This window comes from Oncorhynchus mykiss, chromosome 21 (assembly GCF_057628025.1).
Source record: "Oncorhynchus mykiss isolate SJ-2025 chromosome 21, ASM5762802v1, whole genome shotgun sequence".
NCBI lineage: Eukaryota > Metazoa > Chordata > Actinopteri > Salmoniformes > Salmonidae > Oncorhynchus > Oncorhynchus mykiss.
The window spans coordinates 4,981,975-5,000,135 of record NC_143042.1 but is presented as its reverse complement, the minus strand read 5'-3'; the positions used below and the strand labels follow the sequence as shown (position 1 = coordinate 5,000,135).

Genomic DNA, 18,161 nt, shown 5'->3' with positions numbered 1-18,161 from the left:
AATAGACCACAAGCGCTCAAACAGACTGCAGACGAGAGTAGAATAAAGATTTGCTGCTCCAGTTAGAGACACAGAGAGATGGGTTCAGGCCAGGCTTGTAACAGCTCCACATTCAAATAGACATCTAATCATGGTCTTCAGTCTGAAGTGAGTCATGGGTGTTGCTGCAGAGGCTGGAACCAGAGCTTGCATACCCAGTAGCTCTCCAGAGGACTTTTCACACTACTGAGCTGTACCGCGCTGGCCTGGTTACACATCCAACATAGTTGAACCCTGCTGAGGAGGACAGTTTGGTATTAAAACATCTGAGCCAGCGCAGTTTGACGAGGGTTGTCAGAATAGAGTTGGAGAGCCGTGGCTGGGCTAGAGCAGAGAGACCGTACTGTAGGCTGGGCTAGAGCAGAGAGACCGTACTGTAGGCTGGGCTAGAGCAGAGAGACCGTACTGTAGGCTGGGCTAGAGCAGAGAGACCGTACTGTAGGCTGGGCTAGAGCAGAGAGATCGTACTGTAGGCTGGGCTAGAGCAGAGAGACCATACTGTAGGCTGGGCTAGAGCAGAGAGATCGTACTGTAGGCTGGGCTAGAGCAGAGAGACCGTACTGTAGGCTGGGCTAGAGCAGAGAGACCATACTGTAGGCTGGGCTAGAGCAGAGAGACCGTACTGTAGGCTGGGCTAGAGCAGAGAGACCGTACTGTAGGCTGGGCTAGAGCAGAGAGACCGTACTGTAGGCTGGACTAGAGCAGAGAGACCGTACTGTAGGCTGGGCTAGAGCAGAGAGACCATACTGTAGGCTGGGCTAGAGCAGAGAGACCGTACTGTAGGCTGGGCTAGAGCAGAGAGACCGTACTGTAGACTGGGAAGACTCACTGGAAACCCTGCATGTTGTGGGCTCTCAGCAGGCTGTAGAAGTTAATTTGGGAGCTCTCCCCGGCCGTGCTGGCCAGCTCCTCCTTGCCCTCGCGGATCATGGTCCGCTTCAGGAGGCCGGAGCACTTCAGAGCCAGCTCCAGAGCATCCATCCAACAACGGCCTGGTGGAGAGGAGACAGGGGAGTTGACAGGCTACACTAGAGTCCTACACACATACAGATAACCACACACACATGGAAGAACACACATACAGATAACCACACCCACATGGAAGAACAGGAAACACATACAGATAACCACACCCACATGGAAGAACACACATACAGATAACCACACCCACATGGAAGAACACACATACAGATAACCACACCCACATGGAAGAACACACATACAGATAACCACACCCACATGGAAGAACAGGAAACACTTGCACGCACGCACGCACGGAAGAACAGGAAACGCGCGCGCGCGCGCGCACGCACGCACGCACACACACACACCACACACAGCACAGATTGCAGACACTAAAGCATTCAATACCGTCTGACTCAGAGGTGGCACGGAAGATGAGGTGGCTGCCAGGTAATGGCTGTGTGATGGAACCCACCGCCTCTCCTTTAGGACCCTGACACACGGAGAGAGAGTGAGAGAGAAAGAGAGAGAGAGAGAGGAGGAGAGGGGAGAGAGAGAGAGAGAGAGAGGAGGAGAGGGGGGAGAGAGAGAGAGAGAGAGGAGGAGAGGGGAGAGAGAGAGAGAGAGAGAGAGAGAGAGAGAGAGAGAGGGTTTGGTAAACATCCACTCTGGAACATTATACTACCACTATGGCACTGACAGCTATCACCAAGCCAAAGCCCATGGGAAGGTGTGTGTGTGTGTGTGTGTGTGCGTGTGTAGCTGAACATGAGTCCTCACATTCCCCTAGGGTGAAAGAATGGGTCCTGTTGGCAAGTCCCTTTGACAACACTGATGTCCAGTTTGGCCGTCCAATAGGGAGGGAGTTTTGTTTAACAATCCCTTTATTGATTGGTTGGAGGGTCATTCATATGGTGTACATGCATCCTAATGGCACCATACTCTGGTTCTTATTATGTAAATATTCTGTAAGTAAGCATTTCACGTTAAGGTCAACACCTGTTGTATTCGGCGCATGTGACAAATAAAATGTGATTTGATATTCCTATTAAGTGCATTACTTTTGACTAGGGCCCATTGATGCCATTTGGGATAAACCCAAAGTCCATTTTACAGTGGTAAGGGTGTGATATGTCATGCGTACTAAAGACAAAAGGTTTAGGGCAGGGTTCCCCAACTGGGGCCAGCAGGTGGTTTTATTTGACCTCCCAAACATTTTTGATTTTTTTTTTTAGATATTCTTCATTGTTGGACATAAAATAATGGTAATCTCCAATTGATTTTTAATTAGGAAATCTGTTCTCAAGTATAAAATAGAGATGTGATCGTAAGCAGATGTAAGCAAGGTTTGAAATGATGATGTTTTAGTCAAATATTATATCTGTTTGGGCTTCTCGCGGTCAATTTGCAGTCTACTAATTATTAGTAATTATGTTCCGACCCCCCGACCAGTCACTCAACAATAATAAAAGCATCCCAGGGCTGAATTTAGTGGATGATCCCTGGTCGAGGGGGTATCGTTACACTGTCACTACTACCCTCACTACATATTTACATGTTAGATGAAACAGTGCTGTCACTCTAACTGAGATTTACACTGTGACAATTTCACACAGAGAGGAACCTAATGTGATGAAGCAGGCAAAACATGCAGTGATTATGATTTGAAATGTGAAGAACCTTCAACTAGACTATTTAAATGTTAATTGTGTGCATCATTATGTTCACATTCTTATTGACATGGGAGGAAAAGGGGGTATTTAATTGACACGAAAGAAGCAGAACTTTGACCCGGATGTGAAGGATGGAGCACGTCTGGCTAATTAAAAGGTTTAATCTTGTTGTAATTGAATAGCCTTGAGCACCAGTCTCTTTAGCTAACCTTGCACTCCTTGCCATTGGCAAAGACATTGGCCTTTCGGCAATCTCAACGTTCAATATGAGCTGGATTTACAGCAGAGGAGCTCATAGACGGGTTAGTTGACAACGTCACAAAAACAATGTGCACGCTTCAATGGGGCAGAAGTCTGTGAGATGTTGAGATTCTGGAAGGTCAAATAGCGAGCTACAATGACAAGAAGCTACCATGTGGGGAATTGTAACTGGCTCGTTTCAGCTTATTTCTTGATACCATATCTTGTTTTGAGGTGTTTTGACTGATTTCATGGCAATGCTAATAGGGCACAAATGTGCTATCTAGCTAAACAACAACTTTAACAATATATATGAGAGACAAGTGCTCGTTATGCAAATGTATTTGTTCTCAATAAACACTGGAGCTGAACTATAGTTAACATGTGGTCAACAATCTAATCCAACCCGTCTGTTTGTCCCATAGTTGTGCAGGCGACCCTTTTGTTTCTAAACAACCAACCCCTCTATTGGTGGTTGGAAATAACATTAACATTTTCCATGAAAACATGTAGAGCCTCGAAAAACGAATATGAATTTATAACAAAGTCAAAAACAAACATTAAGCTGTTAGCTAGACAAGTTGTACTAAGAAGTTTTGTGGTTGGAATTGCAGTATGTATTTAGATGTGAGCCAGCAACTTTTGAAGACTGGTGTTGCTTGGACAAACAAAACACGGTTGCTTAGCAACAGGATACAAACAGGATACAAACTCGGCAACAGGATACAAACTCGGGTAGCTGTAAAAAGGATGGAATCAGGATCAAGAGAAAATGATTGAATGTTCACAAGTGAAGATGGCAGAAAGGCCATGGAGTAGGGAGTGGATTAGCTAAAGAGAGCGGTACTCAGGTTAGTCAGTTAATGTCTGAACAAAAATGTACTTAGGCAGTATTATACCAGAGTATTATACCAGTGTGCAGACAGATTTATGTTTTTGTTCTACATTATCCTGTCTGATCCAGCATTTGGGACAAAGGGCTTTTACAGATGTGCACATACCACTCCATTAAATGAAATGATGTCTCCCTTAACTAAAGGCCATTGTGCAGGTCTATTAGAAACTCTATCGCTCTCCGTCTTATCATCATTATTATCTGAAGTTGTGGAAGCCATCGCCCAACAGATCACCTTGAATTAGTTGTTGTTGTTTTTAAAAGAGACTTTGAGACGCTGTTCTAATGAAAAGCTCTATATAAAATAAATGTACTATTTTTATTACCTTGACTGCCCAGATGGACTGCTCCAGCGGGTGGAAGAGTTTGAAACAGAAGCCGTCCTTCTTTGAGGGTCTCTCGATGAGCTCGCAGGCGTTGAGCAGCACCGTGCCCACCCACTGGCCGTTCTTATGGGTCTTGTAGATGAGAAGAACCCCTGGCTTCAGCACACACCACAGCTTGGTCCAGCTCTTCAGAGTACCCCGGATCTGAGGAGCAGACACGTGGCCAAACACAGACACTCAGACATAAAATACACCAAATATCATCATGTCAAATAAACTATGTTAAAATATATATTTATTTTGTTGGAAACTTCTATCAACAAGGGCACTTGTGAAAATTCTGGAGGAACTTCAATAGATAATAGCAGATTCTTATGGCTTTATAGTTTGTTGCATGTAAAGTAATATTCAAGTAATTGCAGCACATGGCCCACGTTGTGTACAGTCCAGAAACAAGAAGCAGGGCAAGTCGAACCTTGAGCCAGTCAGCCATGACAATAACAGAGGGGTCTGTGATGGTGCTGAGGAGCTCCTTGGTGGCTCTCTTCTTCTCCTCACGGTAGTTCTTCTTCTGTACCTGCAGGGGCCACACACAAACATCACGCTACAGTGTTTCCCCTAGCTGTACCTGGAGAGGCCACACACAAACATCCCGGTACAGTGTTTCCCCTAGCTGTACCTGCAGGGGCCACACACAAACATCACGTTACAGTATTTACCCTAGCTGTACCTGCAGGGGCCACACACAAACATCACGCTACACAGTGTTTCCCCTAGCTGTACCTGCAGGGGCCACACATAAACATCACGCTACAGTATTTCCCCTAGCTGTACCTGCAGGGGCCACACATAAACATCACGCTACAGTGTTTCCCCTAGCTGTACCTGCAGGGGCCACACACAAACATCACGCTACACAGTGTTTCCCCTAGCTGTACCTGCAGGGGCCACACATAAACATCATGCTACAGTATTTCCCCTAATGTCTAGAGTCCTGTCCAGGGGTTGTACTTCTACATCAAGCTGCCTCACGCAACAGAAACAGGGCCGTTCTGACAAGCTACTTACTATGAGATCATCCTTAGGCTGGTCTCTGCTGTAAGTCTCTTACCTTGAGCGACTCCTTCTTGGTGAGCTTGTTACCGGACGACGAGACATCCTTGTCAGAGCCATTGTAGAGCTTGGACTCTGACTGTAGAGACATGGAGGAGGAAGTGAGCGTATAGTCAGGTGGGAATGGCTCACTAGTACCCTTCTAACCTGAGACAAACAGTTTCCATCTGGTGACACTAGGACAGACGTCTTACTGTATTACTGGATGTGATGAGCATGTGGGGAGCTGTCTGGCCCAAACTGGGGAGCTGTCTGGCCCAAACTGGGGATCTGTCTGGCCCAAACTGGGGAGCTGTCTGGCCCAAACTGAGGTGGGTGGATGCTACACATTGGCGGTTGGATGAGGTGAGTTACCCCTCTTACTATGTAAAGCACTTTGAGTCCCTGAGAAATCATTATTCCCATCCAATAGACTGCTGTATTAGAGTTGTCTGGGCGCCACTCAAACTTCAGCACCAGTCTGATTGATTTACCCAATCATACTAGGTACACACACACACACTCATCTGGTGTCTGGAGGCACCCTTGGCGTTTTTGGCTTCTGAGGTGAATGTCAAAGGAGCCTTGAGAGTATCCTGACACCTGGAAGACAACAACAGGCCTCCGATACCACCATGATAACAGCCCCCAATGGAAGTCCTGCAATAGTAATAGCAGCCTCAGTTGAGGCTACGACGAACAACGCTGTGGGCCTTACCTTATGCCCTGCTCAGCCTGTCAAGCCCTTTGTTTAGTCCTGCGCTAGCTTGGCTAACGCTAACCAAGGAGCTGGATTCTACACAGGCATGACTCTTAGCTGAAGCCAGGGCCTAATAGAGTTCCATTAGCAGAGAGTAGACAGAGAGAGCAGGGGGAGAGCTTCATGAGGCAGGGCCACTTAACAGCTCAGAAAAAACCTGGTAGGTAGAGGAGAGGGGGGGGGGGGGGGAGCAGAGGACTGGAGTAAAGAGGAGAGAGCAGAGGACTGGAGTAAAGAGGAGAGGACTAGGGTAAAGAGGAGAGGAGAAGACTGGGTTAAAGAAGAGAGGAGAGGACTGGAGTGAAGAGAGGAGAGGACTGGAGTAAAGAGGAGAGGACTGGAGTAAAGAGCAGAGGACTGGAGTAAAGAGCAGAGGACTGGAGTAAAGAGCAGAGGACTGGAGTAAAGAGGAGAGGACTGGAGAAAATAGGAGAGAGCAGAGGACTGGAGTAAAGAGGAGAGGACTGGAGAAAATAGGAGAGAGCAGAGGACTGGAGTAAAGAGGAGAGGAGAAGACCGGAGTAAAGAGGAGAGGACTGGAGTAAAGAGGAGAGAGCAGAGGACTGGAGTAAAGAAGAGAGGACTGGAGTAAAGAGGGGAGAGCAGAGGACTGGAGTAAAGAAGAGAGGACTGGAGTAAAGAGGGGAGCGCAGAGGACTGTAGTAAAGAGGAGAGGACTAGGGTAAAGAGGAGAGGAGAGGACTAGGGTAAAGAGGAGAGGAGAAGACTGGGGTAAAGAGGAAAGGACTAGGGTAAAGAGGAGAGGAGAAGCCTGGGGTAAAGAAGAGAGGAGAGGACTGGAGTAAAGAGGAGAGGACTGGAGTAAAGAGGAGAGGACTGGAGTAAAGAGCAGAGGACTGGAGTAAAGAGGAGAGGACTGGAGTAAAGAGGAGAGGAGAAGCCTGGGGTAAAGAAGAGAGGAGAGGACTGGAGTAAAGAGGAGAGGACTGGAGTAAAGAGGAGAGGACTGGAGTAAAGAGGAGAGGACTGGAGTAAAGAGCGGAGGACTGGAGTAAAGAGGAGAGGACTGGAGTAAAGAGCGGAGGACTGGAGTAAAGAGGAGAGGACTGGAGTAAAGAGGAGAGGACTGGAGTAAAGAGCGGAGGACTGAAGTAAAGAGGAGAGGACTGGAGTAAAGAGGAGAGGACTGGAGTAAAGAGGACTGGAGTAAAGAGCAGAGGACTGGAGTAAAGAGGAGAGGACTGGAGTAAAGAGCAGAGGACTGGAGTAAAGAGGAGAGGACTGGAGTAAAGAGAAGAGGACTGGAGTAAAGAGGAGAGAGCAGAGGACTGGAGTAAAGAGCAGAGGACTGGAGTAAAGAGGAGAGGACTGGAGTAAAGAGGAGAGGACTGGAGTAAAGAGGAGAGGACTGGAGTAAAGAGCAGAGGACTGGAGTAAAGAGCAGAGGACTGGAGTAAAGAGCAGAGGACTGGAGTAAAGAGGAGAGGACTGGAGTAAAGAGGAGAGGACTGGAAAAAAGAGCAGAGGACTGGAGTAAAGAGGAGAGGACTGGAGTAAAGAGCAGAGGACTGGAGTAAAGAGCAGAGGACTGGAGTAAAGAGCAGAGGACTGGAGTAAAGAGGAGAGGACTGGAGTAAAGAGGAGAGGACTGGAGTAAAGAGGAGAGGACTGGAGTAAAGAGGAGAGGACTGGAGTAAAGAGCGGAGGACTGGAGTAAAGAGGAGAGGACTGGAGTAAAGAGGAGAGGACTGGAGTAAAGAGCGGAGGACTGAAGTAAAGAGGAGAGGACTGGAGTAAAGAGGAGAGGACTGGAGTAAAGAGGACTGGAGTAAAGAGCAGAGGACTGGAGTAAAGAGGAGAGGACTGGAGTAAAGAGCAGAGGACTGGAGTAAAGAGGAGAGGACTGGAGTAAAGAGGAGAGAGCAGAGGACTGGAGTAAAGAGCAGAGGACTGGAGTAAAGAGGAGAGGACTGGAGTAAAGAGGAGAGGACTGGAGTAAAGAGGAGAGAGCAGAGGACTGGAGTAAAGAGCAGAGGACTGGAGTAAAGAGCAGAGGACTGGAGTAAAGAGCAGAGGACTGGAGTAAAGAGGAGAGGACTGGAGTAAAGAGGAGAGGACTGGAGTAAAGAGCAGAGGACTGGAGTAAAGAGCAGAGGACTGGAGTAAAGAGGAGAGGACTAGAGTAAAGAGGAGAGGACTGGAGTAAAGAGCAGAGGACTGGAGTAAAGAGGAGAGGACTGGAGTAAAGAGGAGAGGACTGGAGTAAAGAGGACTGGAATAAAGAGGAGAGGACTGGAGTAAAGAGCAGAGGACTGGAGTAAAGAGGACTGGAGTAAAGAGGAGAGGACTGGAGTAAAGAGGAGAGGACTGGAGTAAAGAGGAGAGGACTGGAGTAAAGAGGAGAGGACTGGAGTAAAGAGGAGAGGACTGGAGTAAAGAGGAGAGGACTGGAGTAAAGAGCAGAGGACTGGAGTAAAGAGGACTGGAGTAAAGAGGAGAGGATTTGGAGTAAAGAGCGGAAGACTGGAGTAAAGAGGAGAGGACTGGAGTAAAGAGGAGAGGACTGGAGTAAAGAGGAGAGGACTGGAGTAAAGAGCAGAGGACTGGAGTAAAGAGGAGAGGACTGGAGTAAAGAGCAGAGGACTGGAGTAAAGAGCAGAGGACTGGAGTAAAGAGCAGAGGACTGGAGTAAAGAGGAGAGGACTGGAGTAAAGAGGAGAGGACTGGAGTAAAGAGGAGAGGACTGGAGTAAAGAGGAGAGGACTGGAGTAAAGAGGAGAGGACTAGAGTAAAGAAGACTGGAGTAAAGAGGAGAGGACTGGAGTAAAGAGCAGAGGACTGGAGTAAAGAGGAGAGGACTGGAGTAAAGAGAAGAGGACTGGAGTAAATAGGAGAGGACTGGAGTAAAGAGCAGAGGACTGGAGTAAAGAGCAGAGGACTGGAGTAAAGAGGAGAGGACTAGAGTAAAGAGGAGAGGACTGGAGTAAAGAGCAGAGGACTGGAGTAAAGAGGAGAGGACTAGAGTAAAGAGGAGAGGACTGGAGTAAAGAGGACTGGAGTAAAGAGGAGAGGACTGGAGTAAAGAGGAGAGGACTGGAGTAAAGAGGAGATGACTGGAGTAAAGAGCAGAGGACTGGAGTAAAGAGGACTGGAGTAAAGAGGAGAGGACTGGAGTAAAGAGCGGAGGACTGGAGTAAAGAGGAGAGGACTGGAGTAAAGAGGAGAGGACTGGAGTAAAGAGAAGAGGACTGGAGTAAATAGGAGAGGACTGGAGTAAAGAGCAGAGGACTGGAGTAAAGAGCAGAGGACTGGAGTAAAGAGGAGAGGACTGGAGTAAAGAGGAGAGGACTGGAGAAAACAGGAGAGGACTGGAGTAAAGAGGAGAGGACTGGAGTAAAGAGGAGAGGACTGGAGTAAAGAGCAGAGGACTGGAGTAAAGAAGAGAGGACTGGAGTAAAGAGGAGAGGACTGGAGTAAAGAGCAGAGGACTGGAGTAAAGAGCAGAGGACTGGAGTAAAGAGGAGAGGACTGGAGTAAAGAGGAGAGGACTGGAGTAAAGAGCAGAGGACTGGAGTAAAGAGAAGAGGACTGGAGTAAATAGGAGAGGACTAGAGTAAAGAGGAGAGGACTGGAGTAAACAGCAGAGGACTGGAGTAAAGAGGAGAGGACTGGAGTAAAGAGGAGAGGACTGGAGTAAAGAGGACTGGAGTAAAGAGGAGAGGACTGGAGTAAAGAGGAGAGGACTGGAGTAAAGAGGAGAGGACTGGAGTAAAGAGGAGAGGACTGGAGTAAAGAGGAGAGGACTGGAGTAAAGAGGAGAGGACTGGAGTAAAGAGGAGAGGACTGGAGTAAAGAGCGGAGGACTGGAGTAAAGAGGAGAGGACTGGAGTAAAGAGCAGAGGACTGGAGTAAAGAGGAGAGGACTGGAGTAAAGAGGAGAGGACTGGAGTAAAGAGGAGAGGATTGGAGTAAAGAGGACTGGAGTAAAGAGCAGAGGACTGGAGTAAAGAGGAGAGGACTGGAGTAAAGAGGAGAGGACTGGAGTAAAGAGGAGAGGACTAGAGTAAAGAAGACTGGAGTAAAGAGGAGAGGACTGGAGTAAAGAGCAGAGGACTGGAGTAAAGAGGAGAGTACTGGAGTAAAGAGGTGAGGACTGAAGTAAAGAGGAGAGGACAGGAGTAAAGAGGAGAGGACTGGAGTAAAGAGGAGAGGACTGGAGTAAAGAGGAGAGGACTGGAGTAAAGAGGAGAGGACTGGAGTAAAGAGGAGAGGACTGGAGTAAAGAGGACTGGAGTAAAGAGCAGAGGACTGGTATTTATGTATATATTTATGCTGTCATTGTTTTATTATTGGAAAAACAGAACAGCCGCTGCCTATAGAACAAATATACCGCTGTAGCGTGGGTTCAAATCCAGCCCACTGCTATTTCAGCACACTCTCCTCTCTCTCTCTCCTATTCAACGGAACCACCAACCAGGATTTCTATAAAACCTTGGATGTTTGGGAAAGTAACCAGAATTTTGCAACCCTAGGCCTTAGTTTCATTGGAAGTTGAACAGTGGGTTCTGTTGAGGAAGGCCTGGAATGGTTGGGTTTCTGTTTTTGATGATGGTTTGATGTACATGTGATTAATAATGAATGAAGCTCACAGCCGTGGCGAGGTTGAAATTGTTGGCTTGTTCTTTTACAGTAACTCTCTTAATCTCTGGTCTCATTAGGACTATGTCTCACATACTGAAATGGGTTTCATCAGCACCCTCCCTTCCTACTCTCCTCTCCTCTCGTACTTGCTCATAAAGAGTTGATGGTAAAGCATGATGCTTTAATGGTTGGGGACTTTGGCCAAAGAAATAAAGTCCATTTCAAAGGTTTCTGCTTCAGAGTGAGTGGATGGGTATGTTTTCTGTCCTTGTACATCCTGTAAAGAGAGAAAGGAGAGGAGAGCTGTGAGAAGAGAGGAAGTCTGGGGTGTATTTTTGGACCGTACCTTGCTCTTGGATATGGAGTGAGACGAGTCCTCTTTCGGAGGCAGGGAATCTTCTTTCCCCCGGTCGAAACCTGAAAAGAGAGAAACCAATCAGCCCAAACATCCTCCATGTGTCCCTGAGGCACTGAAATGGTGTAGGGTGAAGTTGCCCCTAGACGCTGATCCTGGGTCAGTTTAGCATTTTACCCACTAATAGTGACGGTTCGGATTGGGGAAGGGGAAACTGATCCTAGATCTGTACCTAGAGGAAACTTTACCCCAGAGCCACCTAACACTGTCCGTCAGCAAGGTCAGACTAAATGGAGAGTCCTTTCCAGCAAGCCAACCACAGCTGAGCTCCTCCTTTAAATCCCAGTGGCTGTTGTGAGAGAACAGCAGCAGTCCCCTGTGTACAGGCCCTGCTCTTTACCAGAAGGCTCCAGTCCCTCTGAATATTTAATGACCAGTGCCTCCATCCTCACAGCCCATTTTGTAATGATCGCAGAGTCAGGAAGGACAGACACAGAGGCACACAGTTATAGACTGATAATATCATTTGGATTAGTGATGTGGGACAAAATGTATAGTTACATATCACAATATTATTTTGGAGGATACATCAACATTTGACTCAAAGTAGCGCTACTACTTTGAAAAGTATAATTTTTTCATCCTATAGCTTGTTCTCCATCTTCTTTTGAAATAGTGAGCCAACATGTTTTCAGTACTTTCATTTCCCTGACCAATCGAAACTCATTTTCTCATGCTCTCTCTTGTTTCTGCAGCAGACATAAGGTGAGAAATATGTTTGGAATATCAAATCGATGGAAAATCACAGTATCGAATCACACTACATATAAAATCACAATACATGTACACTCCCGGTCAAAAGTTTTAGAACACATACTCATTCAAGGGGTTTTCTTTATTTTTTACTATTTTCTACATTGTACAATAATAGTAAAGACATCAAAACTATGAAATAACACATGACCGGTAGTGTACATGTATTGTGATGTTATATGTAGTGATGTCATGTAGTAAACAAAAAATGGTTAAACAAATCAAAATATATTTTATTTTTGAGATTCTTCAAATAGCCACACTCTTGGCATTCTCTCAACCAGCTTCACCTGGAATGCTTTTCCAACAGTCTTGAAGGAATTCCCACATATGCTGAGCACTAATCCGACTAATCCCAAACTATCTCAATTTGGTTGAGGTCGGGGGATTGTGGAGTCCAGGTCATCTGATACGGCCCTCCATCACTCTCCTTCTTGGTAAAATTGCCCTTAACCAGCCTGAAGGTGTGTTGAGTCATTGTCCTGTTGAAAAACAAATGATAGTCCCACTAAGTGCAAACCAGATGGGAAGGCGTATCCCCACACCATAACACCTCCTCCTTAATGCTTTACGTTGGGAAATTCACATGCAGAGATCATCCATTCATCCACACTGAATCTCACAAAGACACAGCGGTTGGAACCAAAAATCTCCAATTTGGACTCATCAGACCAAAGGACAGATTTCCACCGGTATATTGTCCATCGCTAGTGTTTCTTGGCCCAAGCAAGTCTCTTCTTATTATTGGTGTCCTTTAGTAGTGGTTTCTTTGCAGCAATTCGATCATGAAGGCCTGATTCACACAGTCTCCTCTGAACAGTTGATGTTGAGATGTGTCTGTTACATTTACTTGGGGCGCAATTTCTTAGGCTGGTAACTCTAATGAACTTATCCTCTGCAGCAGAGGTAACTCTGTGTCGATCATTCCTATGGCGGTCCTCATGAGAGCCAGTTTCATCATAGCGCTTGATGGTTTTTGAGACTGCACTTGAAGAAACTGACAAAGTTCTTGAAATTTCCCGTATTAACTGACCTTCATGTCTTAAAGTAATGCTGGACTGTCATTTCTCTTCGCTTATTTGAACTGTTCTTGCCATAATATGGACTTGGTCTTATAGCAAATAGGGCTATCTTCTGTATACCCCGCTTCCTTGTCACAACACAGCTGATTGGCTCAAACGCATTAAAAGGGAAATACATTACACAAATGATATTTTAAGAAGGCACACCTGTTAATTGAAATGCATTCCAGGTGATTACCTCATGAAGCTGGTTGAGAGAATGCCAAGAGTATGCAAAGCTGTCATCAAGGCAAAGGGTGGCTACTTTTGAAGAATCTCAAACAAATCAAAATACATTTTATATTTAACACTTTTTTGGTTACCAATTGATTCCATATGTGTTATTACATAGTTTTGATGTCTTCACTATTACTCTACAATGTAGAAAACAATAAAATAAAGAAAAACCCTTTGAATAAGGAGGTGTTCTCGAACCTTTGACCGGTAGTGTATTTGCACATAAGTATCAAATCAAATGCACCAAATACAATTGGTGTAGACTTTATAGTGAAATACTTGCTTACGAACCTTTCCCGTAGATGCAGAGTTAAAAAATGATGATAATAATAATAAAGACATACAAAAGAATGGAGCTACATACAGGAAGTACCAGATCAATGTGGAGTTATATACAGGAAGTACCAGTACCAGATCAATGAGGAGTTATATACAGGGAGTACCAGTACCAGATCAATATGGAGTTATATACAGGAAGTACCAGTACCAGATCAATGTGGAGTTATATACAGGGAGTACCAGTACCAGATCAATGTGGAACTACATACTGGGAGTACCAGTACCAGATCAATGTGGAGCTATATACAGGGGGTACCAGTACCCGATCAATGTGGAGCTATACACAGGGGGTACCAGTACCAGATCAATGTGGAGCTATATACAGGGAGTACCAGTACCAGATCAATGTGGAGCTATATACAGGGAGTACCAGTACCAGATCAATGTGGAGCTATATACAGGGAGTACCAGTACCAGATCAATGTGGAGCTATATACAGGGAGTACCAGTACCAGATCAATGTGGAGTTATATACAGGGAGTACCAGTACCAGATCAATGTGGAGCTATATACAGGGAGTACCAGTACCAGATCAATGTGGAGCTATATACAGGGAGTACCAGCACCAGATCAATGTGGAGCTATATACAGGGAGTACCAGTACCAGATCAATGTGGAGCTATATACAGGGAGTACCAGTACCAGATCAATGTGGAGCTATATACAGGGAGTACCAGTACCAGATCAATGTGGAGCTATATACAGGGAGTACCAGTACCAGATCAATGTGGAGCTATATACAGGGAGTACCAGTACCAGATCAATGTGGAGTTATATACAGGGAGTACCAGTACCAGATCAATGTGGAGCTACATACTGGGAGTACCAGTACCAGATCAATGTGGAGCTACATACTGGGAGTACCAGTACCAGATCAATGTGGAGCTATATACACAGGGAATACCAGTACCAGATCAATGTGCAGATGTAGGAGATATTTGGTATAGTGATAACATTGTATCGTGAGGTCAGTTCCCAGGCCTAGTTTGGTTTTATGAGTCAGATAGTCAGGGTAAGTCCCAAATCACACCCTATTCCCTACACACTATATACAGGGTACCAGATTTTAAGATGCAGATGGTACACACAGCGACATGACGCCCACAGGAGACAGGCTTCACCAAGTCCACAAGATACATTGGCATTTGGAAAGTTACGGCACTTTCAGAGATGACATGGGATTTCTCTGTCAGGGGCTAAACACCTGGCCCTGATAATAGAACCTTATAGCCCACTAATTCTAATCCAGGTTCCCACTAATGCTCCCACTAAGATGAAAGTAGGGGAAGTTCAACTGTGTTCACCACATGTGTGAGTTCAATCACCTGCATGTTGCACAGCAAGGGAGCTTGTGAATAATTCATTAGGACTGCGTCCAAAATTATCTTTATGACTCTGGTAAAATGCAGTGCACTATATAGGGAGTAGGGATGCATCCTAGATCTCAGCAGTCTGAAAAGCAGATCAGTATGACAGCTGTCTTAAAGTGTTGTTTCTGATTCACTGGTGTGAGATTGACAACATCTGATGAGCTGTGAGCTGTGATTGACACAGCCCCCTGGTGCCAACCACACACACACACACACACACACACACACACACACACAGACAGACAGAAAGAGAAATAGGACCTTGTCTGTGCCAAAGCAGATTGCCAGAACACTAACAGGAGGAACATTGCCACTGAGTCAGAGAGGACGTTCTCAATCTGCTGTACTCACTGCAGCCATTAAGAGACGACTATGAGAGATATCCAAGGTTAAGCTGCTCAAACAACCAGCCTGGATCCAAACAATGCATAGATCAACGTCAACATCTGATCTGAGATCTGACATTAACAGATTCTGTCGAACTTGACAGGTCCTCTTCAGGGATTTATCGCTAAATGCCTTTCGGTTGACAAACTTCAAACTAAGGGGATTAATTAAGTAGTCAACCCGTTACTCTGTGAAAAGGTCCATTAGTGAGACATTCTAAAGCTCTTATTAAGTTGTCAACCTGTTACTCTGTGAAAAGGTCCATTAGTGAGACATTCTAAAGTTCTTATTAAGTAGTCAACCCGTTACTCTGTGATAAGGTCCATTAGTGAGACATTCTAAAGCTCTTATTAAGTAGTCAACCCGTTACTCTGTGATAAGGTCCATTAGTGAGACATTCTAAAGCTCTTATTAAGTAGTCAACCCGTTACTCTGTGAAAAGGTCCATTAGTGAGACATTCTAAAGCTCTTATTAAGTAGTCAACCCGTTACTCTGTGATAAGGTCCATTAGTGAGACATTCTAAAGCTCTTATTAAGTAGTCAACCCGTTACTCTGTGAAAAGGTCCATTAGTGAGACATTCTAAAGCTCTTATTAAGTAGTCAACCCGTTACTCTGTGAAAAGGTCCATTAGTGAGACATTCTAAAGCTCTTATTAAGTAGTCAACCCGTTACTCTGTGAAAAGGTCCATTAGTGAGACATTCTAAAGCTCTTATTAAGTAGTCAACCCGTTACTCTGTGATAAGGTCCATTAGTGAGACATTCTAAAGCTCTAATTAAGTAGTCAACCCGTTACTCTGTGAAAAGGTCCATTAGTGAGACATTCTAAAGCTCTTATTAAGTAGTCAACCCGTTACTCTGTGATAAGGTCCATTAGTGAGACATTCTAAAGCTCTTAAAGATGGACGGCAGTGGTGTAGATAATCATTCATAGCCTACTGTAGTCCCGGGCTGGAAAGCAGCAGGGTATCACAGCTACCGCTCAATGCTATATATTACAATTTACGAGGAGAGATTTACTGCTCGATCTGATCTCTCCACTGCTGTATTACAAGGATAAATCAGTGTGGTAACAAGCTACAAATCATTTGGCTGGCTCCAGCACCAAGCAGCTCTCCTGCTATAAAACAAACAGAGACAGGGCCCCTGTCTTTATCTGTGTCAAATTAATGCCCGCTGTAAAACACACCTTACGTCATTAACAAGTGGAGAAGGGACACGTTGAGCATCAGAGGCCAATGCTCTGGTATGGATTCTACAGCTTGCTCAGGAATGGCAGCAGGCAGGTGTGAGTGCATCTGCACGCACAGTGAGGCGAAGACTTTTGGAGGATGGCAGCAAAGAAGCCACTTCTCTCCAGGAAAAACAGCAGGGACAGACTGATTCTGCAAAAGGTACAGGGATTGGACTGCTGAGGACTGGGGTAAAGTCATTTTCTCTGATGAATCCCCTTTCCGATTGTTTGGGGCATCCGGAAAAAAGCTTGTCTGGAGAAGACATCAGTCCTGTGTCATGCCAACAGTAAAGCATCCTGAGACCATTTATGTGTGGGGTTGCTTCTCAGCCAAGGGAGTGGTCTCACTCACAGCCATGAATAAAGAATGGTACCAACACATCCTCTGAGAGCAACTCCTCCCAACCATCCAGGAACAGTTTGGTGACAAACAATGCCTTTTCCAGCATGATGGAGCACCTTGCCATAAGGCAAAAGTGATAACTAAGTGGCTTGGGGAACAAACCATCGATATTTTGGGTCCATGGCCAGGAAACTCCCCAGACCTTAATCCTATTGAGAACTTGTGGTCAATCCTCAAGAGGCAGGTGGACAAACCAAAATCCACAAATTCTGACAAACTCCAAGCATTTATTATGCGAGAATGGGCTGCCATCAGTCAGGATGTGGCCCAGACGTTAATTGACAGCATGCCAGGGCAGATTGCAGAGGTCTTGAAAAAGAAGGGTCAACCCTGTAAATATTGACTTTTTTGCATCAACTTCATGTAATTATCAATAAAAGCCTTTGACACTTATGAAATGCTTGTAATTATACTTCAGTATTCCATAGTAACATCTGACAAAAATATCTAAAGACACTGAAGCAGCAAACTTTTTGGCAATTAATATTTGTGTTCTTTTGGCCACGACTGCTCTCATAACCATCAATACCATGAATATAAAATACTGAAGACGATTCACGGACTACCAATTCTATTAGACATAAGGGCATATGATATGTCTCCTGAGATCTCCTACCACAACCACCTCAACATACGCAGCACAATCAAGAGCTACTATTGAGGGTTGTCAACAATTACAATATGTATTAGGCCTATGAAAGATTGATCGTCTCACAAGCAGAATCAAAAGCTGCTGTTGGGTTTGAAAAACAACACGTTATGTCATATATATGGACGTTTTAAACAACATGTCTCGTTTTGTGGAGATCCGAGGACAATGTCGTGGGATGAAAAGACGACAGACTGGAGAGGGGCCCTTGAGAGGCTCCTCCAGGCGCCACACATCCTCAGAACCCACTGAACAAGCTCATCTCCATGGAGACAAGGTTGATAAGTGGCCCCAAGTGCACTTAGAAGGACCCTTCCTATTTCCTATATATGGTCTAGGGCACTAGGGTTGGGTCGGGGCACACTCAGTGAGACTCTAGGGTTTGTCTCCTCCATCTTCAAAAAGGAAATTGGTTATGCAAGAACACCATCTCATTACCAAAACCCAGAGAAAGGGGAGAGAGAGAGAAAAAGAGAGATATGAGTTTAGGCTTGAAGGAGAGGCTCTTGGGTAATCAGGCTACTCAAAGCCTATTCACTGCCATCTTGCCTGCCTTATTGTGCAGACAGACAGTTCACTCACACACACACACACACACACACACACACACACACTAAAGGCACGGACAGACCGCTAGGATTGTCGAGCGTCCACCGGCCGAGAGTAATCAGCACCTCTGAACAGAGTGCCGGTCGTAACTTGCAAACCGATTCTACATTTAG

The 18,161-nt window shown here is 45.5% G+C and overlaps 1 protein-coding gene across 11 annotated transcripts in view; it reads right to left on the bottom strand.

Annotated features, from left to right (window-relative positions):
- LOC110499758 (oxysterol-binding protein-related protein 8) overlaps positions 1 to 18,161 on the bottom strand; it is a 124,716-nt gene that overhangs the window by 23,787 nt on the left and 82,768 nt on the right. For all 11 annotated transcript variants that reach the window (XM_090213563.1, XM_090213561.1, XM_090213559.1 and 8 more), the window contains 6 exons: positions 10,937 to 11,007; positions 5,248 to 5,328; positions 4,612 to 4,713; positions 4,137 to 4,340; positions 1,411 to 1,495; positions 869 to 1,031 (listed from right to left, as the gene is read on the bottom strand). In XM_090213563.1, coding sequence (XP_090069689.1) covers positions 869 to 1,031; positions 1,411 to 1,495; positions 4,137 to 4,340; positions 4,612 to 4,713; positions 5,248 to 5,328; positions 10,937 to 11,007 — 706 coding nt within the window. The remainder of the gene's footprint in view (positions 1 to 868; positions 1,032 to 1,410; positions 1,496 to 4,136; positions 4,341 to 4,611; positions 4,714 to 5,247; positions 5,329 to 10,936; positions 11,008 to 18,161) is intronic.